This window comes from Rhipicephalus sanguineus, chromosome 3 (genome assembly GCF_013339695.2).
Source record: "Rhipicephalus sanguineus isolate Rsan-2018 chromosome 3, BIME_Rsan_1.4, whole genome shotgun sequence".
NCBI lineage: Eukaryota > Metazoa > Arthropoda > Arachnida > Ixodida > Ixodidae > Rhipicephalus > Rhipicephalus sanguineus.
In genome coordinates, this window is record NC_051178.1 from 194006087 (window position 1) to 194033130 (window position 27044).

General features: G+C 45.2%; 1 protein-coding gene across 2 annotated transcripts in view; it reads right to left on the reverse strand.

The window, feature by feature from the left end:
- LOC119387964 (uncharacterized) overlaps positions 1–27044 on the reverse strand; it is a 58384-nt gene that overhangs the window by 8885 nt on the left and 22455 nt on the right. For both annotated transcript variants that reach the window (XM_037655555.2, XM_037655553.2), the window contains 7 exons: positions 25911–26256; positions 21184–21404; positions 15391–15694; positions 14110–14399; positions 11172–11453; positions 6920–7123; positions 5544–5680 (listed from right to left, as the gene is read on the reverse strand). In XM_037655555.2, the coding sequence (XP_037511483.1) occupies positions 5544–5680; positions 6920–7123; positions 11172–11453; positions 14110–14399; positions 15391–15694; positions 21184–21404; positions 25911–26256 (1784 nt within the window). The remainder of the gene's footprint in view (positions 1–5543; positions 5681–6919; positions 7124–11171; positions 11454–14109; positions 14400–15390; positions 15695–21183; positions 21405–25910; positions 26257–27044) is intronic.

The following is a 27044-nucleotide window of genomic DNA, read 5'->3' on the forward strand; positions in this document are numbered from 1 at the left end:
CAGCAGTAAGTGGTACCGAGTGTGCTGACAGGATGCTGCTCGCAAAGGTGGTTGCTTCGGAGGGCATACCCTGCCGATGTTAGGTAAGTGAACTGTTTTTTATATATTTGCTAGTCAGTAAAAGTTGCTCTTGCTGTGCTACTAATTCGCGCATCTGCCAGCGTGCCCACCGGACAGCGAGGACAAGAGCGATAAATCAGTGTTCACTTACGGATCTTTGCAGATGTATTGAAATAATACCTCTAGCCACGTAAAATGATTGGCAGGGTTCTGTTGGTGTCGCTGCATGTGCCCAGCTCTCACGGCCCTAGCATTGTAACTGGTATGGAATCATAAGTCTGAGAACTTGGCATAGTTTTTTTTTTTTAGTTAGCCCCTTCGTTTGTATTTATTCCGCTCCACAGTACAATAGTTTTGAACATCGTGTGGGCTGTTAGCATATACAGACGCTGGCATAGACGTACGTATCGTTTTCGCTTGCGCATTGTTTTCGCGATAATCTAAATGGACTAAAATATGTAATCATGCCTTCGTTCACCCTCAATAATACACTTATGGGAGAGGGAAGAATTTTTGGCAATAAAAATCCTGTGTGGCTGTCCCATCATCAATTACTAGTCTGCTGACTGAACCCCATTCATGACACACATGGTTGCAGTATAGAGGCACTATATTTAAGAAGATTTCTGCGTGAAGTCCCGAAATTCACACGCTGCGATCGTTTTGGTGCTAGTGCTGTTTGGCCTTTCCCACAAGTGGTCCGAAGTCCACACACGTGACTGCGGTTATGCTTCTGGATACAAGTATAATCGAATCTGCTGTACGAATTTGACATAAGATCCGTCCCTGTCATGTTAAGCTGTTACCTACAGCCAGCTAACCGGAATTTCCCTTATGCTGATTCTACAGTGTGTCGTATCTGCATATTTTTTTTTATCTAATGCTTCAGTTTTCTTTCAGTAGCGCATCTAAATATTTCTTTCTTACTTCCTGGTATTTTAGTATTTTATGTTTGTTTCTTTTTTCAGGCACTACCTAGAGAAGCGGTGCAGTGGCATATATCGACAAGGAAGCACAGGATGCCTAGCTGGAATGCTTGTTGCGGGGAAGAATCGCCGATGTGATGAAGTTATCCTGTAATAATGATAAATATAGCACATGCCTCCCTTCAAATAGAATTTGTTCATTTTATACAGGCGCTGCTATGTTGCAGTCCTCAAATGCCCATTATTTAGTATGCCAAATTACGGGCTCCCAGCGGAGAAATAGGCCAATAGATTTCCAATCCACAAATACAGTACTAACGTACTAATAGGCAAATAGAATGCCAATAGACAAATACACAATAGGCAAATAGAGTGCCAATAGACAATACACCAATGAACAAATAGAGGTCCAATAGACCAGCATGCCACCTATAGACCCATATAATACCAATAGACCAATATGATACCAAATTGACCAATATGTTCAATAATCCGATAGGCTATTGGTTTTCTATGGGTGATTTTGCTAGGGAACCTGACAGTGCGGATTTTCCCTGAAAAGGTGCATTCACGGCATAGCACAGCTGCATCGCAGTGAAACCACCTTTACAGGGGTTAACAAGCGGACTAATATACATTTATTCGTTCATTTCGAATGCTTCGAAATTTTCAATAATTTAAATTCGAAGCGAATTCGAATACTGTATTATTCGTTCGAATATTGGAAGTGCTCGAATATTCGCACAAGCCTACTAATTTCATGTACAACACCTACATGATGCAGACGGTGAAACGTACTAGAAGAAAAAATAACAACACAAATAGTCTTGAGACCCCAAAGTGACATGCTGTCACTTGGAAATCCAAAAAAAGGCTAAAGTTCGGGGCAAGATGGAAGCTTGATGGGATGAGAAATTTGTCAACATGGGTGTTGAAGCATCGGCTCCAGTGACAACACCCCGTGTCGACGAATTTTTCGTGCTGTCACTTGGGTGCCACTGCCAAGTAATGTGCCGTCAAGGCCATGCATGTCGCAACCTTTGCCATTTGTGACACTGTAGTGGTGTGCTAGATACAACACGCCATGTGTTTGGTGGATGGAGAATGCGCCAGTACCATGAAAATTCCTTGAGGTATGGTAGGGTAAATGGGTCATCTTGGTTTTAGCTTTATACCTCAGGAACTGTTCCATATCTTATTTTGAAATTTTGCTTGTTCAATAAGAAAGCTGTTGGCCTTCACTTTGTTTAATTTTCACCCCGTAGCTTTTCTTACCTTTCTGCACTTGAGTGCCAAATTTTAGACTGGGGTGTACAATGAAATGTAACTTCTCTCAGAAACAAGGAGCATGACCGTGAAATTTTGCATGCTAATTCCACATAGTCATAGCATTAATTCCTAGCTAAAAGAATGAATTGCTATATTTATCTCACAAGAAAAAAAATATTGTCCTCACTTGTCACGTTCCTTAAGAGGGACTTTCCAATTAATAGCTTTTTTTTCTTAATTAGAGCTCACACAGCTTTTCAGAAGTTTAGGTTCAGACTACTCAGAAGGGATTCAAGTATAACCTGAGAACTTTCATTGTAATCGGTCAGATAGTTTTCCAGAAAAGGTACATCAAGTCTGGATAATTTTCAATAAACTGCTCGTGAGAAAAATGCACTTTTACTTTCAAAAACACGCACGGAAAGTGCTCGCAAGATAAAGCAATGACTACCCTACAAAAGCATCCCTAGTGGGACAATTTGCAATCAAAGCTAATGAATATGGCAGGAAATGAATATATTTAGTCAATCTAGCCATATTTGTTACATAAAAAAATACACACACGCAGAAACAATGATGGAAAACAACATGTCAAAAAGCCTTACAACGGTCGGGAAGTGCGGCTTTCGGCGCCATTTTTATATGGCTTCGAGCGCTCTATGCACTTGCCAATGCACGGTTTCGATCCTCAGAGTGTGCATTATTTTTTACTACTGAAATTGAAAAATTGCCTTTGTAGTGAATTTACCCTACCATACCCCCGGTCAAGCACTTTAGCAAGTGTAGGTCTAAGAAAACAATGTTCCTTGTCAGAAATACTATCTTCAATTTCTAAAGCATTCCTCCATTTAACACTCCACTACAGAGCAACAAAGTGAACGACAGTGCTACCTGTAAAATGACATGGTCACCAACACTTCTGTGATACTTCACGAGCATTCATGACTGTATATTATGTAGCAGCATGCTGTCAACGTGTAGCCAAAATGCACTGAAGCAGAGGTGTGTTTATAAGGCAACTCCTGCTTCAAGGATATTGAAACATAGTGTCTCCTTTGCATGGAGGGTCGTACTGTCGGCTGTTTTTTGGAGTTCAGCCATGAGTTTAACATTAGTCCTGGACGAATATTCAAATATTCGAGCCCTTCGAATATTCAAACAAATATTACAGTATTCGAATTCACTTCGATGCGAATCTAATATTTCCAAAATTTCGAAGCAATCAAAACGAACGAATATAACTATTTCCTCCCTGCAAAGGTGGTTTCAATGCAGCGTGGCACCGCTGTGCCATCAAAACCACATATTTGGAAAAATCCGCACTGCCACAAGGCCACACATCAAGGTTAAACACACATATTAGCTGCACCCCTATTAATCTTTTTTTAAAGTTTAAAAGCATACTATGTGGGCTTATAATAGGCTAAGCATAGCAAATTTCAAATATTTCACCACCATATTTTTACATATTTTAAAACCTGTAACTAGTACCCTACTACTATTCAAATCATGACACTATTTGAATTTGCTTAGACTTCAATTCAAACTGAACAAAGTGACATTTGCGGAAGCCTAATTATAATTCTTAAAAACATTGTGCAAGTAAGTTAGTTGGGTCATGATAAAAATGCCAATTTTATTTTATAATGTGTGATACATACTATTCGAACTACAAGATTAGAACTTATTCAACCAAATCACTATACAGTAAAAGCTCGTTAATTTGGATTTCATGGGACCGGAAAAAATTACCGAATCAACCGAATGCCGTATTATCGCAAGTATCAAGAAAACAATAAAGAAATGTCTGTTACACCTATACACTTTCATTTTCTTGATGAATACGTAAATCCTGTACTTATTTTGCACAAGAGCAGTGTAAAAGCCGCAATTTTCATCATCCTGTGGCTTTGTTCACTGTGCGACTACGGTGCAAGACTCCAGTGTTTATTTAGCCTGAAACGTGCTCTGCACCCCTCCCTTATTACGTACCGGCACCACCACATGCACCTAACGATAGTTCTGTCGCATGTAAAATGGCCATCACGATGTATAGTAAGCGAGTTTTATACCCCTGTCACACGGCCACCACCGAACTCCGTTCTATCTTCGTTCCGCATTGAACTCCTTAATGGAGCTTAACCAGAATGGAGTTGTGGTTGTGCTACACGGCTCGGTGCAAGCTTTCGACGGTTGCCGCATGGGGCAGAAACAGCGCTGCTGCGCTCGTCGAAACGTCCAATTTTTTGCCTGTGCAGTCGCCTTTAAAGCAACAAAAACGTGTTTTTGTGTGTTGATGAAGTGCTCGGAATCACCATTGCTGTCACAGTGCTTGTGCGTGCGCCTCACACGTGCAGAAACAAATATGGCGCGACGCTTCACAGCGGCGGCTTGGCGAGGCGTTGGTGTGGAGAGTACAAACGCTGATGTCCAAAAAAATACAACTAAAACTTACACTACGGGGCGTGAAATGCTACGCAAAAGAAGAGCATAGTTTTTAAAATTATATTTGAGCTCATTAGGACGATTTTGCTAGTGCGGTTTTCAGCGTAGCAGTAGCTGGCTGGGAACAAGAGTACTCCATCGAGCCGAAATGGTCATTACCGAACTCCCTCCACCAAAAGCTCCATTTAGCTTCCTCAGCGAAATGGTGACCGTGTGACATGAACTCCATCTCCCTCGAGGAAAAGACGAGGGAGTTAAACGGAGTTTACGGGTGCCCGTGTGACAGCGGTATTATTTCAGCATGCGGACCACGACTGAAAGCTCTTCATCGACAACAGCTTCCGTCACGTTTGACTTCTGTAATATTGCACGCGCATTGCAATGTTAAAACAAAGCTGCTGAGTGGAGGATCTACATGTGGAGAGAACCATGGTCACTAACCGAACAAGATAGCCATGCGGACAGTGCCGCCTCATTTCTGCTGTCTGCGAATGCCGTTTTCACTCATTAGCGTCACACAATTGCAGTGCTTTGCGCTTGGCGCGCTCCGCAGATTGTCTGAACTAACTAAGTTGCGCCAAGAGTGACCGAATTGATGAGGGTTTGACGCCGTTAAACAATGCACAGCTGGCCGGGACCATTGAACACGTCTGAATTATCTGATTTTCCAAATTAACAAAGGTTGAATTAACGAGCTTTCACTGTATTCACTCTGAATCTCAAATTTGCTATTCGTCCAACCCTATTTATCTTGACATCTGTCTGAGTGAATACGAGATTAAATTGCCGTGAGCTATAAAAACAGAGGGGAGAAAAAAAAAAAGAAGCCAGGGCAGCACTCACGCGTGAACTTCCATATGAGCCATGAGCTGCTCCCTTTGGAGAAAGCGGCGGTGGCACTTGTGGCATTCGTGCACGATGCTGTGCAAAGACAGGTGACTCCAAAGGGCCTGGGAGTTGGCCATCTTGGAGCCGCATATCTGGAAACAATGGGCACACATAAGCAAACTGGTGCATGCTTCAAAACAACACTGATCTTCTGGCAACAGTTATGACTACAACAAAGGCACAATAGGTGGCAAAACTGTGAGCAGGGGCAACAATCAGTACTTAGCAATTAACTATGAAACACTGACAAGGTTCATCAAGGTTTCATCAAAGAAGGAAGTCTCTCATGTGAAAATTACGCATCACAGGCCATTAGGGAATGGCAGAGTGAAAAGGAAAGCCACATTATTGTTTCAGTTGAACATGCACATTCAAAATGGGTGTTCTCCTAACTGAACAATGAGCTAAATAAATTTGTGCCAGCTGGCGGCTGTGGTGTACGCTTTGATAAGGCACCAAGCACGAGATAGACTAAAATGAGAAACCCACCACACAATCTTGCCATTTCACTTTACCTGCTATCGCCCCATGTCCAAGTTGAACAAGACATGACTACATAAAGCATGTCTGGCAAAACAGATATACTGATAACGGTCATGAAGTGACTGGAACTAGTAAAAATATATAGTAGCGACTCAAGTGATAAAAGCAGGCAGTGATTGAAAAAAAAAAAGTCACACTGTTGTCGTGAGGGCGAAGCAATGAATGTGATAGCAACAAATTGGAATCTCATACGAAGTAAGGCTAGCAGAAAATGATACGACATCGCGTAACTCAACAAAACGCTGATTTCAGGGAATACGGCCGCTCCAGGGACCGGAGTGGTTTTTTGTGCTGTCAGTCCTCTAAATGTGAAGCGTTGAGAGCTCAGCAAATTTACAAGCTGTCTCCTGATGTCTGTTGAGATAGCACTTGCGCAAGCTCTCACGACCATGCCCTTATGAGAGAAGTTCGCAGCTGCTGCTTGAGCGATCCCCTCCCCTCCACTGACGCTCCTTCGCCTGGCGAAAGTGTTATTGCATGCACCCTCCATGCGACGAAGGTGGCTGGCTGTTTCATCTCGGCTTCAGCCGCATTTGTCCACAGCGTTTGTGTGCTTTTACTCGCGCGTAGAACATACAGTGCACAGGGCGATGTTATCCATTTGGAGTTCATATGGTGCATGACGGCGACAGCAAAAACACACCAAGATCACACTAAAAGAACAGAAATCTCGCGCAGCATTTTGCGGAAATGAGATTGACGAGTGGAAGACTAGTTAAACCAAAGCTTATGGCACAAAACATGAGCACAGTGATACCTCCGTTTACTGGGAGCGAAAAGGGACCCACCTCGCAGATATTGGCAAGCTCTGGGTGTACACTTTGGATGTGGTTACGACGAGGCCCTGGCTGGACGAAGAGCAGACCACAATGCTGGCACTGGTACTGGTGACTTTCGGTCTCCATGTGTTTCACAAAAGTTGCAAACAGGCCAAACCAGCTGTGGCACACTCGGCACCGGTAGTTACGTGGCTCCGAGCGGTTGTACTTCTCCTGAACGCCGCACAGAGTGTTCAAAGTGAATCGAGGGAGCCTAAGAAAGCACTCCAGAGCACTGCTTTATCATACACAGCTTTCAAGTCACTGCGCATTAAGCATGCAGTGGCCTCCGCAAAACTTTCAGTGTACTAGTGCTAAACAAGCATTTGTGGAAGCCAAGGCTGTTATACTCCCACAACATGAGTGAGCTTACTGTGGTGCCAATGACAGCTGTTCTATATTGTTGACTTTCATCCTAACTCGCAATACAGTTAAAGCTCGATGCAACGAAATTCAATTTTATGAACTCACAATCTAATGAAGAAATTTCCATTCCCGGGGGGTACCCATAGGATTCAATGTTGTCATCAAATCTAATTACCAAAGCTATCATGGCACTAAACCTGATTTAACAAAGTTTTGCCGGAAATAAGTTAGTAAAAAATGAAGCGATTTGCTTCGAATTTTGCGAGAGACGTCTTTTTTTTTGTTTTTATGAGGGGGGACAGTGCGGTGTAACGCCATCGCGTTGAAACATCTTGCCACCTTAGTCACGGCCCTAGTTTTATTTTGATGAGGCTGCACATCGCGTCCCTTCACAGAACAAATAACTTAACTATCAGTGGCGCTTTTTATACCAAATGGCGCTAAGGGCTGTGTTGGTTTGCTGTCCCTGTAAATGCTCCCACAGGAGCACGGTGGTTGCTTTCGTCATTTAGTGGTTTGTGCGAGAGATGGCACTAATCGTCTTTTTTCAACTTTCTTGCTCATAATGCCCGCACAATCACTGCATTCGTTCTCCCCATGTCAGCAGCTTGTCATAGCTTTACATGACCGTCTACTCCGCCTGTATCGCCAAGACATGGGAGGCTCCACGTCCGAACTATTCTCGCAAACTTTTTGTACACACAGGAGTGTGTTAGTGGCAATAAAATGCTGCGGTACTTCTCGGCTGTCGCTACGTTACAATTTGAGAACTTGAAGGACTGAAAAATCCCTTTCTCCCATCATAAACACTCCTTGATTTATCGAAATAATTCAAGCACGGTCATGACCTTGTTAAATCGAGTTTAAACTGTGTTAGACATTCATCTTTCCAGAAAATCATTCTTGGCAGTCAGCATTGCCTCACCTACAAAACGATACATATCAATTGAAAAGTTATAAATAGAGCTGTGTAAATAGCAAAATTTTGGGTGCGAAGCGAATTCGAATGATAAAGATTGAGTGCGAATTGAATCAAATAATTTTCAGATATTTCTCAAATATTTTTCGAATACTTCAAAGCGAAATCACAGAAAAAAGCTGCAGATGATTCCTAAGTACAGTATAACCTCGTTACAACGGATCTGCTTACAACAGACATTTGGACACTACAGACCAATTTGCAGCGTTATGCGAACCTCCCTATCTGTTCAATTGATTGAGCTTCGTTTACAACGAATTCTGGTACAACGGACATTCGGATATAATTGACTAAAATGTGAAGCCAGCAAGGTGGTCAAGACCCCTTTACAGCGGACTTTTCTACCACGGATATTCCAAATTCAATAACTTCCGACTTCAAACATCGCTTGGCATACTTTCGAGAAGGGAACAGCGTGCCGGATATCGACGTACTGATTTAAGAACAAAGGTCTCCGGTCTGTCAATGATCAGTTATGCCTAGCTGCGGCAACAAAAAATCAGCGCGCAGCGTGCTTGGTCTTGTGTTTTGGGGTGCCGACGCGCGAAATTGCTAGCCGCTGCTACCGCTGCACAGTGAGCTCGGCAGGGGGTTACACTGCTGAAGCATAAATGCCCATCCGCGGTTCCGAGGAGCCAGCGGGCGATGTGATTGTGACGGAGCACATTGTGGCTTCTTCGCTGTTCTTGCCCGCAAAGTTCGGATTCGTCTCGTACATGGGCACCGTGAGTGTAGTTAGGCCTAGCCACGACTTCTAGCAGAAAGCTCGGTTGCGATGTGCATGGCCGAAGTGCCTGACGTTTCAAGATACGTCATGCTCGATCACGAGTACAAAGAGTTGTCACCGGATGGTCTTCGTCACGAGGTACGAAGTGCTGATGAGCAGAACCCCTAACCGCGGGTGCGACGAGTCCAAGACGCGCGACTGCGATGTTCGTGACAAGTGCGGCGCAATATCGTAATCTGACAATTGAGTTTTCGCTTGAAGCTGCCAAAGTAAAGCATAATTATATTCTAAATGATCATCGACCCATGAACAGAGAACGAGTGCGAACGCGTCACTAAGTAGCGCTATTTTCGATAACCGTGACCTAGCAACGCACACGACGCTCTCCCAGAGCGAGCATCGGTCCAATGGCGAGACGTGCTGGAGTAACAAGGCAGAAGCAGCCAATTGGAGGCCTCAAAACGAACGTCAGACGTTTGCTTTTTGTACGCTTGCTTGTGAATGGAGGAGCTAGCTGAAGCGGGGAATTTGAATACAGAGAAATGCTCTTTCCGACGAGCCCAGAATGGCAGCGACCGGTTGCCCCGTTGCGGAGCTATAATTTTTTGAAAAATGCTGTTCTGCTTTTTTTTTGCGATTTCTGAATTAATTTTTGCCACCTTGGCAGGCGCAACAAATTTTTTACAGCACTTCTATGTAGCTTCCGTTCTTTGACCGTGTTTTTGACTCTTAATTCTCTTCGGTTATAACAGACCCATTCAGCGTTTACATAAAAGTCTGTTGTAACAGTACTTGGATTTTACATACTCCCTTTACGACAGACCAAAATCCTCTTCACTGTGAAGGTCTGTTGTAATGAGGTTATACTGTATGTGCTTACGAGACAGGAACAATTACAAGTCACAAACACGGTCAAAGAACAGATTTATTCCAAAGGGGGAATGCGGCTTTGCATCGTGAAAAATAACAAAAAAATTGACTTTCGAAAATCGCATTTTCAGTTTCTGTAGCCCTTTTTCTGATTCCAAAATATCGTCACTCTTTTTTTTGTAAACTACGTAGAAGTGTGGTAAAAAATTTGCTGTGCTTGCCGATGTAGCGAGAATTATTGCGGAAATCGCAAAAAAAAAAAAAAATGCTGCGTTAAAAAGAATATTATAGCTCCGCAACGGCGCAACCGGGCATCACCATCTTGAGTTCGTCGGAAAGAGCATTTCTCAGTCTTAAAATTTCCCGCTTCAGCTCGGACCTCCATTCATAAAAAAAAAGCAAACAAAAAGCAAATATTTGAAGTTTGTTTCGAGGCCTTCGACTGAGTACCACATCGAGTACCGCGGTCACGCACATCGCGACCGAGCTTACTGCTCAGAGTCATGGCTAGGCCTAACTCCGCTCTCGGCGCCGATGTACGAGACGAATTCGAACTTTGTGGGCAAAAACATTGCGACAGCGGACGTGCGAAAGCGAAGAAGCTGCAATGTGTTTCGTCACAAGCAACGAATCGCATCACCGGCTGGCTCCTCGAAACCGTGGATGGGCATTTTACGCATCGGCATCGTGAGCTGCATAGCCACCGCGGCCGCCGCGGGATGCTGCCATGTGCCTGTGCATGCGCTCGCAATCACGCTGCAAGTAGGCTGCACATTCGAAGAAGAAAAAAAAGAAAGCGTTCAAGGTCATGAAGCGTGCCGACAAACGGACGTACATTCTTGCCCACCTTGTTATCCCTCCCCTGCTTAGCTTTGAGTGCACTCGCTGGCACGAAAAGAGAGCAAAAGCACTAATAATAAAGTGTGCGACAAATCCCTGAACTCAACTCGTACTTGTAGGATTCTAAAAATCTTTGCGGCAGTCGATTTGTAAGGCAATAAACTCCTAGAATGAAGCCATTCGATGATTGCTTGGCAAAGTGTGCAGGGCCTCTTTAAGGGGGGAACGCTTTTCAAAAGCCTTTTTAGGAAATTTAACCTACATTTCTCGTGGTTTAGTTGTGCAGCGACTAGAATTATTATCACTGACCACAGGGCCATTGATTCGACCCGCATAACCATGAGCAAACTGGGTGTGAGGGTAGGTCAATTGAAAAGCTCTATAGTTCCTGGCTAGACTATTGCCAATGGGATTACTATTTTTGCTTTAGAATGTCTCACCTGCACTCGCATGTACTTGTTGGCGTGCTCAGCACTGAGGAAATGGTCCTGAAGGTGCTCGTTGTCGTCGAAGACCATGTCGCACATGGAGCAGAAGCTGTCAGACTTCTGGTTGTGGCGCAGTGAGTGGCGCTGGAATGCATTGGGGCACGTGAAGGTCTGGCTGCAGGCTGTCACAATGCACTGGAAGCGTTTCTCGAGACGGTGCAGGTTGTGCATGTGCAGGTAGTACAGAGCATAACTCTTGATCACAGCATCACACACGTGGCAGTAGTGGCCCACCTGCAAACCGCATGAGAAATAAACACCGGCTTCCAAACCAATGTCTAAACAAAGGGAGGAGAACACATTCAGCCCAAAATGATTGACCCCAACCCACAGGTAGCATGCTTCACTATTAAATTCATGTTTTGTACCTAGTACGGCCACAAGAATTGGATTCAATGCACAGTGGGCGAATTAAAGTGTTTAAATACTATGAAGTAATCTTCATGGGAATGCTGACTATTCGCATGAAACACAAAATCAAATATACTGAATTTATCATTAGAAAGTTTGAGTATCTGCAAACACCTGGTTCAAGTTAGAGTTATATTAGATACGTGGCTTATGTTGCTAAACACTACTAAAACGCTGCTAGTTTCTTTTACCCACAGAAGGAATCTCCCTCCACCACAGTAAGTCCTGTGCAACGCTGCAATTTCTCCTGTCAATTCATGCAAGTACCTCGGCATCACTATCTCCAGTGATCTTTCCTGGTCCTCTCACATCACAAGCATCATTAACGAAACTAACCGCACATTAGGATACTTTCGAAGGCACTTGCACCTTGCTCCCCCATCCGTGAAACTGTTAGCTTATCAAACATGCATCCGGCCCAAGTTAGAATACGCATGCTCTGCTTGGGACCCACATCAAACTAACCTTACTAAAGCACTTGAAGCAGTACAAAACCGCGCAGCTCGCTACATCTATTCAGATTATTCTTTCCACAGTAGTGTGACAAAACTAAAATCTAAGTTGTGCCTTTTTCACGAGTTTTACCATTCCTCTCCTAGCACTTCATTAATCTTGCCTGCTCATCGTCCGTCCTGCCGCACGAATCACACCAAAGCGGTCTAACCCCCACCGGCACAGACCGCTGCACACCTACGCTCCTTCTTTGTAAGCACAGCAAAAGACTGGAATGCACTACCCAGAGATACTGTGCTCCAATCCAACCCGCAAGCCTTCAAGTTGTTCATCGAATCATTGTCACTACATACAGCCCATCCCTCATGTAAAACCCCAAGCTGGGGTATTTGAGGTATTAATAAATAAATAAAATAAATAAATATGATATTGGAACAGAACTTTATTTAAGATAAGGGCCAATTAACCCTTTGTATCCCATGGCCAATCAAGCTGCGCAAGTAAATATTTTTTTGCGTATATGCAATTACAATACATACGAAAGTGGGAATAAACCAAAACATCGGAAGTTTTAGCTTTTGTTCTACAAGAAAACAAGTGTCCACATATGTGGACGCTGGGAACACCCGTTACACTGGGTCCATAATCCTTCATCATACATGGGAACTTTGCTTGCCGACGGCTCTGTTCCAACACAATAATCACTGTCATCATTCCTACTTACCATAATCAACGCCATCATCAGTCCAACGCGTTCATCATCATCATCATTATTATTATTATTATTATTATTATCATAAAGGGTCACGTGGCCGATGGCTAACGGCTCTGATTCAACGCCTTCATCATCACCATCATTATCACCATTCAAGGCCCATCTGCTTGCCCACCGCTCTACTTCAACGTGTTCGTCATCATCTTTATCGTGGTTGATCATCATTACCAGTGCGTTCATGGTTACGTTCAAACTGAATGCTTTCATCATCAGCAGTAGCATTTTTCATAAGGCATTTGCTTGTTGATCGCTCTACTTCAGCGTGCTAATTACCGGTGCCCTCCAAATCGGATCATTCGCTTCTGCTAGTCAGCTCGAAAATTATGGCATGTATGTCTTCATCACTTAATCCACGTCCAGAATAAAGCAAATAACTTCTAAATAACTTCTACAAGGCGTGTTTAGCTACATCACTGATAATGTTTTGGGTAGAGCCGCACGGCAACGAAGCGGGTCTTACTACCATGAGGCGTTCTATCAGCTTTTTACACGAACTCCGTATGCCTGGTGTCCACAAACGTGGACGCCGCAGCGACAACTCAACTTGCAAAACTTTGGTCGCTCACAGTGCAACAAAAGTCACACAAAGACAAGATAAACCCTTCCTTTTCTCGAATAAATCTCAATAATATAAAAACTCTTACGAATTTAGAGTGAACCTATAAAAAATATGTAGGCGTACACATCTACAGGCGACTTGTGAAGAACGCCATTGTTCTGTGCGCAGTTACCGCTGTTTGTGCACAGAAGTGGACACATATAGATGTTTTTATGAAATTCTGAAGTAACGGCAACATTTCAAATAGATTTTTAAGGCAAATCGTTGGCTAGCCTGATCCCACTTCACTGATATGTTTTGTCCACATATGTGGACGCTGGGATACAAAGGGTTAACTGCCAGGATAATTAATGAAAATTAATTGATTAAGTTCATTGAAAGATTGTGAGCAGCTGGGATCGTTGCGGCACCCGGCAGAGCAGATCTCAACCACGCACATCTTTATACGTGGCCTCTGAGATCTGTTTTCGTTGCATGCGAAACAGAAAGTTAACCCAAGAAATACACCAGGGCACACTAATGCCAATGTACGAGTGCCATTACCAGACATGAAAGTCATGAATTAGGGTTGCCTCTAAATTTTTTCTGAACTAGTAGTCCCTTGTATGAACCTTCACTAACGTGTATCCTCTCCTGCAGAGGCATGAGGAGGCCTGCAGTGTTTGTAAATAAGGGTGAACAACAAATTGCACCTTAGTGGGAAAGCCTAACTCCAGGAGTTTGGCATCTGAAGGGATGTCAGCCGAGCTGAGGCTGCCACCTGCGGCAGTGTTTTTCCCATCGTCTGCGGCCCCTTCCTCTGGGTTCTTCTTGGATGCCTCGGCCAACAGGGTGGCGGAGCCTTCGCTCCCGGTGGCCTCCTGAGTGGGTGCTGTTGTGTCCTCCTCGGAGCCAGGCTGCTGCGTGATACTTTCTACTGCTCGCTGCTGAGTCAGCTCTGTCTCGCTGTTGTTCTCTACCATGGGCATACTGTACAGGTTGTCTGCAGGCAACAAGACATGTCATTCAATAAAAAGCCAGGGAAAAATTCAATGCACTAACCAACCTCTTTGAACAGGCTCCTGCCACAGCGGATATCACCCAGGGTGATCAGAGATCTCCTGGAATAGGGTGGCGACTACACGCAGCTTCAATAATTAGCATCTTGAATTGTGCTAGCTGGTACATACTGATTTCGATTGCAGAAACAGCACTAGAAAAAGACGAAGGCGAGAGGACACAAAGACGGTGCTGAAGCTGGGGCATGTAGGGTGAACAGCCCGATGTACTAGAAATGAACTGTATTAGAGTCTTGAATTGGGCTGCTTGGTACATACTGATTTCGAATGAAGAAATAACACAAGAAATAAGCAGCATCGTGTTTGTGTCCTCTCATCTCCATCTTTTTCTAGCGCTGTTTCTTCATTCAGCTTCAATAAGCTTAATTTGATGCCTGCTGTGAGTTATACTAAAAGAGTATACAATCAGTAAATTTTTTTTTGCATGCCATAGAAATTCTGGCACCATATTATAGCTACAGGGTCAGTAGGTATGTGATAAAGAAGGGCATGATACATTTCTGACTCAATTTTCCCGACTCAAAGTGTACTGCATGTGGACAATGACATTTTATGAAGGCTTCCTTCAAAGAGATATTTCAACAGCTCTCAAAAATAACTCACATTCAAGACAAGGCAAACTATTCATATCTTAATGTTGCTGCCATTTTGGGGTGCCCTTTTCAAGTACAGTAGACTCAGTAAACAGAATTCTCTTAAACGAAATTGCTGCTTAAATGGAACAACTGCGTCTAATATGGTTGGTTTCGCACTTGTATTCTGCACACCTGTTCACTTCTCAGTAAATGGAACTCCTGTTAAACGGAACATGTTTTCCTGGTTCCTTTAGGTTCCGTTTTATATTATAAGAGTCGACTGCACATAGTATAGGACAATTACAACCGATAGGCGAGACTGCAAGCACAGAACACTCACTCTGGGCATCTTCGCTGGAGAAGTCCGGCAGTCCGCGCTTGACCCATCGCATGTGTACATGATGCTGGTGCATCTGGCAGGCCTGGGCGCTGGCAAAGCGCATGCAGCACAGGAAACACGTACTCGACGACCCGGCCAGGCCGTCGTCCTCGCTGCTGCCGGCCTCCAGGCCTCCAGGTAACTCCAGGGGAGCCGCTTCGCCTGCGCCACTAGAACTGCCTTCTTCAGAGGCTCCTGGCACTGCAGACTGACCACTGGTAGCCGCCTGTCCCTTGGGAAGGTGCACCCCGTCTGCCATGTGCTTCTGCAATGCGTGATAATCAGAGAGAAGTGACATCTCGACACCATATGCCTGATGTTTAAATTAAAGGGAAAACTACACTTGAAAAAAAAAATTTTTTTTAAATTCTCTATCAATTTAGATTAAACTTGTTCAGTTTATGTATATTTGTGTGCTGATTTCAAGTATGCAATTATTTTTCTAGTACATTGTGTAGTTTTTTAAATATCATGTGCCATTTTGGGAGTTATTGTTTGCCTAGACTGAGAGATTTACGAAGTAAATCAGCATATCAGAATGATCTGGAACCAAAACTGCATGCAAGAAAAAAAATGGATGCTATAGAACTATTTGCACAAAAGTTATGGTATGTTGAACATTCGTGACTGAAATCCCAGCTTTGACCTAGACTCACTCGCAAATGTTCAACATACCTTAACTCTTATTCAAGTGGGCTTAGAACATCCATTCTTGTTTCCTTGCATACTGTTCTGATTCCAGACTATTCTGATTTACTTCATAGCTCTATCAGTTTAGGCAAACTCTGTGCTCCCAAAAAGCACGTAGAATGAATAATATTTTAAAAACTACCCATTGTTCCAAAAAAAAAGTAAGCGCATATTTGAAATCTGGACACAAATATACATGAACTCAGCACGTTTCATCTCAATCGATAAAGAATTTTAAAAAATTTCAAGAACTATGTATGTCCATCTCAATCGATAAAGAATTAAAAAAAAATTTCAAGAACTATGTCCCCACTTAAAGGGACACTAAAGGCAAATAACAATTTATGTCAGAGTGAAAGCTCAATGTATGATAACGTCTCAAACGGCAACATTATCAACAGCAGTGCCCTACTTACTGAGAAATTAAGCTAAATGTATCACACGATGAGCGCCACAAGCGGCACATTTTCAAAATGATCCCGATGTCGTATGAGAGTCTGCCTACAATTAATCACTAGTAATCAAACTAGCAGCAATAAAAAAGAACCTTTCGTGCATCAAGAGACGTAATAAAATGCTGTTTGTTCATTTCTGTTTGATTCATGGAAAAAAGAACCTCCGTGGCGTTGCCATGGGAAACGGCGTGCATGGTTCAAAGGTTCTGTTTTCGCCGAACTGCACTTCGCCCGGCGCCCTGCTTCGCTCACGCAGTCGCGTCTCAATGGTAGGTTCGGTATCGCGTACTGCCGCGTGTGTTTTGCGCGCTTGTGAAGTCGCTCTAACAGAAAGTTCGACAAAATGCCGCATGCATGTGATGTTGCCGGATGGCCGAACGGTGGACGCCGCCAGTGCACGCCGCCGCGCAGTAAAGGTGGGCAACGTTGGGCACGGCAGCAGTGACGTGTGAAAGACTAATTTCAGGCGGGTGATTTGAAGTGCACTAACGCGATGCGGACCACTAAAACGTGATTTCATTTCAAAATGCCGTAAAAACCGGAATACAGTAAAAGCTCGTTAATTCGACTCTCGTTAATTCGGAAAATCGGTTAATTCGGACACGTCATCTGGTCCCTGTAAATATACGCATCACTCTATGAGACTGGGCGCTCGTTATTTCGGACAGATTTGACCGCAAATCGGATAATTCGGCGACTTTCGGGCCGCTGGCGAGGCTCGAAAACGAAAAAAGAACAATTCGGAACAGAAGTGAAGCTCAAACGCAGCATTGCCATGGACATCAATTGTCGACTTGGCTTGACTTCAGACTGCCAGACTGGTTGGACGCCTTTTCTTCGCGTGTGCTTTGTTCCCGTTCGTGTGCTGCATCGTTGAACGTCGTTTTATCGAGGAACGATTCAGTACGGCTCCTTTAGCTTGATTGTTGCTGGTGCTTTTGTGCTGACTTTTCGTGTGAACGCACTCTCCGCCGATGGCAACGCCGGCGAAGCGGCCTAAGTACGGGGCGAAGGACTTCACCACCAAAGTAGAAATTTTGCGTGCCCTGAAAAATGGGCTCTGCCGACAAGAAGTTGCTCCTGTGCCATGACGTCGGCGAACAATACGACGTGAGTCTCCTGAGCGCAGTTAGCATTCTTGCGTATGTGTGGCAGAACATGCCTGCGCACGCCATTGCCAACTGTTTCAGGCACAGTGGCTTTGTTGTACCCGACTCCAGCGATGCCAAAGTGTCACCGGACTACGGTGCCGACGTTGGGCAGGATTTCGGAAGTGTTATGCCTGATGCAGTGACACTAGAGGATTATATCGGCATTGATGATGGCGTTGCCACTGCCGGCTGTCTGACTGATGAGCAAATCGTCAAGGAAGTGATGCATGGCAACGAATCCGAGAACGAAGAGCCTGAAGAGGAGCAGCCACACGGGCCCCCTCGCACTGTGAAGGAAGTCGCGGAGGCCTGCGTCGTCCTTGAAGAATTTTTTGGCACTGCAGACAGCATGCGAGCTGCTGAGCACCTTAAAGGGCTCAGAAAAATTGTGTCCGCGCGAATTTCTGCTCGAAAACAGACACGCATCCGCGATTACTTTGTAAAGTAAAGGTATGTTGAAAAAACTCTTGCATTTATTGTGTTTATTTCGACCATTCGATAATTCAGACATTCGGTTAATTCGGACATTTTTTCCGGTCCCTAGAAATCCGAATTAACGAGCTTTTACTGTATAGGTCGAATTTTTTTTTTTCAAGAAACAGCCCTAAAAAGTTGACCCCCGTCTTATATACCGGTCAATGGCAGAAAAACTTCACAAGTCTGGCCACTATGGGCAACTGAAGTCAACCGCCACCATCGCCACGCAATCATTGGTGTCGATTTTACTACCAGCCTTGTGCTGTGGGCGGCCTCATTTTGCGCTTTTGTTGTTGTCTTGTGAATCTATTTCGGCTCCAAGGTGCTTGTTTTCTTGTTTCGACCAGTGGCCGACGACAGTTCACCGCAGCGTTAAAGAAAAGAGCAATAGAGTTAGTGGAGGCACAAAGGAATCTGGTCTGAAATGTGTGAAAGGTGTGTTGAGATGCTAGCGTGTACGTGAACGGCGAGCGGGAGCCGCGAGTCACAAACAATAACTGAAAGTTTATCTTTGCACAGGTGTTCTCGCTGTTCCAATCTCGCCGGATACTCTTTCTTTGTTGCTTCCTGTGATGCCGGCAGTGCCAGGCCAGACCGCAGCGTATCTAGAGCTGGACATGAGAGTTGCGCAGTTTAACTGGGAGCTGTGCTCATGTTGTGATTGCTACCGGGGACCTCAAAGTGCATCCAAATTAATGCTGTCAAGACGGATGTGACGTTTTACGAAGCTAATGCTTGAGCCCATCTTATGACTTTCTGCCATGTGGAACTTATGTGTAAACACATGCGTAAATAAATGGCATTTTCTCTGTGCACCATTTGAAATTGCGTTTATTTCATGGTAAAGGCACCTTCTGATACTTTGGCTGTTCCATGTACCTTTTTTTTCCCGATATTCAGTATTTATAAAGTGGGGGGAGGGGTCGACCTATATGCTGGTCCGACCTATATTCCGCTTTTTACAGTAAGCACTTCCTTGGCATAAAAGTAGCACTATGAGGTTTCTGGACTGCTATTTCAACAATCAACGTCGACTTAATACAGTCGCCGACCGTTTATTCGGACTCGGCGGGAACCGCCGAAAAGTCCGAATAATCGGGAGTCCGAAAAAACGGATTCACCAAAAAAAAGCACTTTTATTGGCCCAGCGGCTGGAAAAAAACTTGTCAGTGCGCGTCTGTACACATGTACGCTTACGCGCGACCAAGTCGGCCTGTATTTCAGCCAATGTTTGGCCACCCGTGATGGTCGGCAGTAGCACTGTAACGGCCTATGCTAAATCCGCATTTGATGACTGGTGTCGGAGGTGCGTCATCACGGCAGTCACTGTCCACATGCGCTGGTTCGAGTAGCTGACGGATATCTCATTGCCCAACTCGGCGAAAACTCCCAAGCAACTTCCACCTGGTGAATAATCGCCGCTTTTTTCGCCATCGTCACGGCCTTGTAGTTGCCGCGTTTCTTTAGTTCCGACGGCGCACATGGAACGGGCAGCGTCGGAGCAATTTCAGCAGATCAGGCCTCGCACGCCAAGCAACAAACAAGGGAGCGGGACACTAAGCTCGGGATGCAGATCAGGCCTAGCCACAGAAACATCTGACAACGCAAACCCTCACACGCCAAAAGGAAACGACGTTGGGCTAACTGATGTTGCAGCGCTTCTGTTGTCGTACTCTCTTTGTCCGAATTAGGATCCGCGTCGTACTCGTACGCGCTTTCATTCTCCTCATCAAACGCCGCACCGAGCCGATTCTAATCTTGGCTTGGCTTGGCCTGCTGTTCGGCCGTGGTAGCCGTTCAGTGGATACTTGACTGGCTAAAGCCAAAAGGCAACCGTTACGTGTAGCGAACAAACATAGCCTTCGAGATCGGTAATTTCTGTGGCTAAAGCCAAAAAACCGTTACGTGTACGAACAAACATAGCCTTCGAGATCGGTAATTTCTGCGTGGATTTTTGACACTGGCACGATCTCCAGTTATAGCCAGTGCAACATTTCAGTGCTGGCAACCTATCACAATTTTGTAAACATTGCTGACAGCTTGTCATGGCGGTCAACGTCGCACTCGATCAGCCAGACGGAGTCCGAAAAATCGAACGGCGGACTGTGGGGCGTCCGAATTTTCGGTCGTGAGTTTACATTACTTCAATGGGACGAGTGGCGGTGCCGCGAAGGTGTCCGAATAAACGAGCATGTCCGAATTTTCGGCGTCCGAATAAACGGTCGGCGACTGTATTTGCCTTTAGTGTCCCTTTAAGAGAACTGACACATCTTAAAAGATGGTCAAAACTAGCACACACTTCTCGCGTCTAACAGAACGACATTGACACACACAAAGGTCAGGAACAAGTGATATTTTAATTTGTAACAATAGTTGCTCTCAAAATGATGGACACTGCTTTCTTGACAGTGTTGTGACATCACGACACATAGGAAAGATTTGATCACGTCAAGTACAAGTAATAAGGCTGCGTATGATGATACAGTTAATTAAATAATAATAATAATAATAATAAGCAAGAGTGCTGTGCACATTTCTTCTAGCTTTGCTCATTTGGCAGCCACAGCAAACACAGGAACACAGCGAGACAGTGTCGTGACATAATGATGCATTATGGAGACATTATGTTACCCCAACTACAACTGGTTCGTAGAAACATGCAGCATAGTAAGCTTTTAGGGTGCTATAATACTTTCCAATACTTTTTCTAGAGTCCCTAGGGGACATCTGTTCAATGCTCCTAGAAGAAAGGTGAGGAAGGTGTAGGTCTAATCATCATCTACAACTAAGATGCGAGTAGCACAAGCAAAAGCTACTAGCACAGGCATCTAACAGTACTCTTCTACATCTGCGTTCATGTATTGCGGTCAACTGCACTAAAGAAATGTCCTACATCCACTTTTGCTTCCTGTCGAGGGTATTGTGGACTTCAGCTATCAAGGTTCACGAGTGTAAGAGAGTGATTCTAATGGGATGCTTGCCTTGATCTCTTCTTCGGAGGTGAATGTGAGTGAGCAGTTGTTGCACTTGTAAAAGAGGTTGGTCTTTGGTCCCCCAGAGGATCCACCCAGGCTGGAGCCCAGGCTCCCACGGCCTTTTCCCTTCTCACCCCGCAGCAGCGGGCACCGGCTGATGTGGCCCATGAGGTCCTTTGAGTTACCACAGGGCTGTAGGCACTTGGCACACGACCACGTCTGTGGGCCTGTACGCATCGCAACAATATTCTCTTCACAACCGTCACTGCCCTCAACATTCTGTTCTATCATCTGCATCACAGAAGTCTAGCCGGTAGATTGCAGCTAATGAAAGCAGCAGTTGAGTGCAGTTGAGCCCATTTATGAACCCGCAACACTCATCTAATGAAAACAAGTACAGTTACAACCATCAAAATATGCAGTATTGCAACGTTGACATTTGGTGATTACAATAAACAGCCTGGTCAAACGCTGCATTTGGTCAAATATGCATAAAATTTGGAGCTCAAGCCGGGGTTTGTGTTATATGCGAATTTTGGTGTGCAAGTTGGCTTCACACCACTGCTTCACGGTAATGGGAAGAAGGCAGCTTCATGACAATACGTGGGGATGTTTTCTAAAATTTCTTGTAAATTTCTATTTTTCTAAGGTGTGTTGCTGGGGTACAAGTTACATGCAGAAGCGGGTTACACCCGAGAAAATACGACAGTAGTTACATGCAGAAGTGGGTTACACCCGAGAAAATACGACAGTTGCAATGAACGCATGGCCACAGCTCACCAACTGGGATGTCTACGCACCGTGGTGTTATTCGCGAGAAAGGTGACCTAACCCTGTGACCCATTTGGCCATGCTGCTTTTCAGACAGGATAGCACCATCCCATTCCTTTTTTGCCCAGGGTGGTAGCTCCTTCTCTCAAGCAGTGGCGGAATCGACGTGGGTTCACTGGAGAGCATGGGTCTCGTATGACCACAACATTGGTGGGGATGATTTCATTTGTGTGCATGGTAACATCATCTACAAGGTGCTGGGTACTAATAGTAATAGCGCATGCTGAAGAGTCAGATGGAACCTGATGGATGATTCCTTGCATGATTTACATGGCACAGCTAGGTGCTTCTGTTCCCTTCATGTGGCAAGGTAAACAAGGCATGTGCAAATGTCATTCTTTTTGGTTCAAAGGAAGTGCAAGCAACTTTGAATAGTAGCAGGGTAGCAGTATTTGACTTTTGGTAGAATGCAAGTGGGTAGCCTGTAAAATATGTTATGTTTTAAAATTTACTATACTTAGAGCATATAAGCCAGTATAACAAGCCTTTAAACTTCAAAAAATTATGAATCGATGTAAGGCTACTATGTTCATTTAACCTTGAAGTGGGGCTTCGTGGCAGTGCAGATTTTCCCTGGAAAGGCGTATTCACGGTGCAGCACCCCTCCACTGCAGTGAAACCACTTTTACAGGGGGATTACATGCGGACTAATATACACCTATTCATTAATTTCAAATACTTTGAAATTTCCAATAATTTAAACTCAAATCGAAGCAAATTCGAATGCTGTAATATTCGTTCAAATATTCGAAGTGCTCGAATATTCCTACAAGCCTACTTAACAGCAATGTCATCGGCTCTAGCATTTGCACTGTAAAGAAACTCGCGATCACTGCTTTTTTTTTCTAAATCAGCACTGCACTTTGGCTGGTAACTTCATGGAGCCCTTGTTTTTATTTCAAGTGGTTCATTTATTAGAAGCATAAAGAACAAAAAGCTGAGTACAGCTGTGGCTCAAAGCCCACATGCCTGTGAAAATGGAAAGACAAAACAAGTTACTACTTACAGCAGTGCCTCTCCGAGCCATAGAGTTTCCTACAATACCGTATTTTCGCGATTGTAAGCACCCCGCGATTCTAAGCACCCCCCCTGTCTTCGCTAGAAAAAATTAGCAAAAAAGTTTGCTTGCGAATCTAAGCACCCCTCCCTTTTTTTTTTCTGCGAGCATGGCGCAGTTAATAATGCCACCATGCGCGCTTTCTCGCCGCCAATCTCGGAAGCCATGTCTTGTGTTGCTACGTTCAGACAAGAGATGGCGGCACAGAAGTCGGCGGCGCTTGGTAAGAGCGGCAAATCCGGACAGGTTGTGCTGGCATCGCGGGCGCGGGGTTGTGGACGGGCGTCGTGCCGGCGTGCGTTGCTTTGTCAGTTGTTCGTTTGATAGCCCTAACGGCGGTATGAGTGCGAAGAGGGCTTCCTACAACTTGAAGTTCAAGCGAGCTGCCATCACGTTTGCTGAAGACAATGGCAACCACAGTGCTGCTGCGGAATTCGGCGTGGATCGAGCCTGCATTATCAGGTGGAGGAAGCAGCGGGACCAGATTTTTAAGGGCGCCGCGACACATAAAAAGTTCACGGGACCGCGCAAGGGCCGACATCCGCAACTTGAAGAGGAGGTCTGCGACTTTGTTCTCAGCGAAAGAAACAGGGGCTTCGCTGTCACTGCCGATGCGATCCAGACGAAAGCGATCGAGATCGCAAAAAGAATGCAGATTCCCCACGCGGTGTTTCGTGCCAGCCGCGGCTGGGTGGAGCGCATGATGAGGAGGAATCGGTTTTCTTTGAGGCACCGGACAACCATATGCCAAAAGCTGCCCGGGGACTTTGAGGATAAACTGATTGCTTTTCAGCAGTACGTTATGGATCTTCGCAGACAAAACTGCTACAATCTCGGCCAGATCAGCAATGCCGATGAGACGCCAGTGTTCTTTAACATGCCGAGAGCAAGCACTGTGAATGAAGCAGGAGCCCGAGAAGTTAGGGTAAAGACGACAAGATACGAGAAGCAGCGTGTCACGGTGATGCTGTGCATCACATCCGACGGCCGCAAGCTTCCCCCCTACATAATCCTGAAAAGGAAAAACATGCCAAAAAATGAATCCTTCCCGAAAGATGTCATCGTCCGAGTGCAGGACAAAGGATGGATGACAGCTGAACTGATGGAGGACTGGATCCGAGTCGTGTGGCAGCGGCGCCCGGGGGCACTGCTTGGTGGACCTTCAGGCATGCTATCGATGCTTCTTTTAGATGCATTTCGCGGCCACCTTACCCCAAAGGTAAAGACCAAGCTGCAAAAGAGCAACTGTGACTTGGTCGTCATTCCAGGGGGCATGACACCAGTGCTACAACCCCTGGACGTCTCGGTCAACAAGCCGTTTAAGGCCCACCTTCGACAGGAGTACGAAGAGTGGGTCCGGAACCCCGACTGGAAAAAAACGCCAACGGGAAAGCTGCAGAAAGTGTCCCCATCAGCGATAGCTACGTGGATTTCGGACGCGTGGAAGAGGATCAAAGTTGACGCTGTTGTCAAATCGTTTAAGAAGTGTTCCATCACTAACAACTTAGACGGCACTGAAGACGATCTGCTGTGGGAGACCGAGAGCGGCAGCTCGAATGGTGTGACGGACTCGAGTGGTGCAATGGATTTCAGCGGCAGTGAGAGTGACTGACCGCAGAAACAAGTGGTGGGTTCACTGCCTGCACTTATTTTTAGCACTTATATTTTTTATTTTTACTGTTTTCGAAATAAAATGTGACTTCTCACACCCATCTCGTTGAAATATTGCTGCGAAAAAGGGTTGGGCCGTGCGGTCATTTTTTCGATTTCTCGACTCAAGTACCCCCCCCCCTCACTTTTAGTATCGCGATCGTGAAAAAAAGGGGGTGCTTAGAATCGAGTAAATACGGTACTTACTAGAGGGAACTCTGGCACTAGTGTCTATGGGAGCTGCAACGCATGGCGCTTCAGCCAGCATGGGAATGATGGGTAGTGCACGGATTTGTCTAAAATTTGTTCTTTTGGCTCCGTTTGGCTCCGCGTCGCCTGCGTTGCAAAACGAAATTTAGTAAAAGTCAGCAGTTCCATTTCACCACTTTAACATTTTTAGGCTCACCTATTCAAATCTGGACACGAAGTTCCCAATGGCCCAGTCTTTTGTTCGAAGCGAACGCCAAAATACAGCAATAAACAAAGCCACAAGTGTGTTCGAAGCTGTAAGCACGAAGCTTAAGCAAATCCGTGTACTACCCATCATTCCCATGGTGGCTGAATGATTGCAGCACCAGAGTCCCCTCTAGTTAGTTTTAGGAAACTATGCTCTGAGCAGCTCCGACCCACAACACCTCCATGACCATTTCCCACTTACAATCCTCTAGATGTTGAGTTACTGCATCACGAGGACTTCAGCAGTCTGCACTGTATGGGCACCGACTAGGCAAGGGTGAATATTCGAGCGCTTTGAATATTCGTACGGATATTACAGTACTCGAATGAACGAATATACGTAAGCTTGACCGCATATGGCCCCCCCCCTCCCATAAAGGTGGTTTCAGTGCAGCGTGGGGGTACTATGCTGTGAAACCACCTATACAGGAGAAATCTGCACTGCCAGGAAGCCACACTTCAACGCTAAACATACATATTGCCTTCACCTTGATTAATTATTTTTAAAGTTTAAGTACGCCGCTTGTGCGTACGTGTGTGGCATTTGCACATGCCTAGTGCCAATTCTTAAAAATATTGTGCAAGTTAGTTGGGTCATGACAAAAATCCTCATTTTTCTTTATAATATATGATATCTGCTATTCGAACTATTCGATTCGAAATTATTCAGCCAAATCGCTATTTGCTTTGTCTTTGCTTTGGACACCAAATTTACTATTTGCCCATCCCTAGTACCCACCTGTCTGGACGGCGTGCGAGAGCAGGATGTGTTTGTGCAGTCGTTCTCGGCCGTGCACGTAGACAGAGCACACCGAGCACTGCAGGTGTGGACCCGGCTGGTCTTGCAGATGGCGCTGCTTGACATGGAAACGCAGCCGGCCTGGCCTCGGTGTGCAGTATCCGCAATAGCGGCAAGTGTAAGTCTGCATCCGGTGCGCTGCCTTCATGTGACTGTGGTGCTGCTCAAAGCTTGGTGAGGCCCACGAGCATACGCTGCAGTAGAACTGGTTTGCCAGCTCTGTCACTGCTGACTCGGCCACAAGCCGTACAGTCTTGGAGTGCACCTCCGGGTAGTGGTCGCGTACCTGCATTCCGTGGCAATGAATAAACCTATAGTCGGGTACAACTTTAGAAAAAAGCGGCATTTGCACCTCAAAGGCGGATGCACACGCGCTTCCACCAATGGGCGCGCGCTCTAGACTGACGTCACGAGCCGGACGGCCGGTGCCTCCGCTCAAGGAGAAGAAGCGGGACTATTTCTTTGCCGCGGAGGCAATCGGCTGCCGCGCTTCGGTCATATGGGCGGGGCCTCTCCTTTTTTCTAAAGTTGTACCCGACTATAGGAAGTTGGCAAGCGGTCATGTTACCTGGCATAGCATTCGCGTAAGAAATGAACGGCATGCCAATCTACAGCCAAGATTACTGAACCTATCTAAATACATAGAACAATCAAATCCCGATAAAACGAAGCCGCACTTGCAGCAGAAAACTTCGTGCTATATTGCAAATCTTCTTAAGTAGAATTCCCATGGTTTGTAGTCAAGAGGAAAGCTAGTCAGTCATTGTGTTGGGTGATTGGGCCAAGAATGTTACTTGTGCTTGTTGTCCGTGCCCTGCTTTCACAATGGGCTCTACTACTGCCGAACAATAAACAGCAATACAAATGGTGGAGGTGCTATTTTCCCACAATTTCCTTAGTGGAAAATGAAACTTATCCTACATGGCAGCCACTGTGTGTTATGAAAGGCAGCACCCATAGCGTTCTGCTCTTTTGGTTTACAGCAACTCGGAGTTGCCAATGGTGACAGCACGGATGCTCTACCAAATAGCGTCTCAAGCATGAAATCATATCATAACAAAACTTACATCTTGA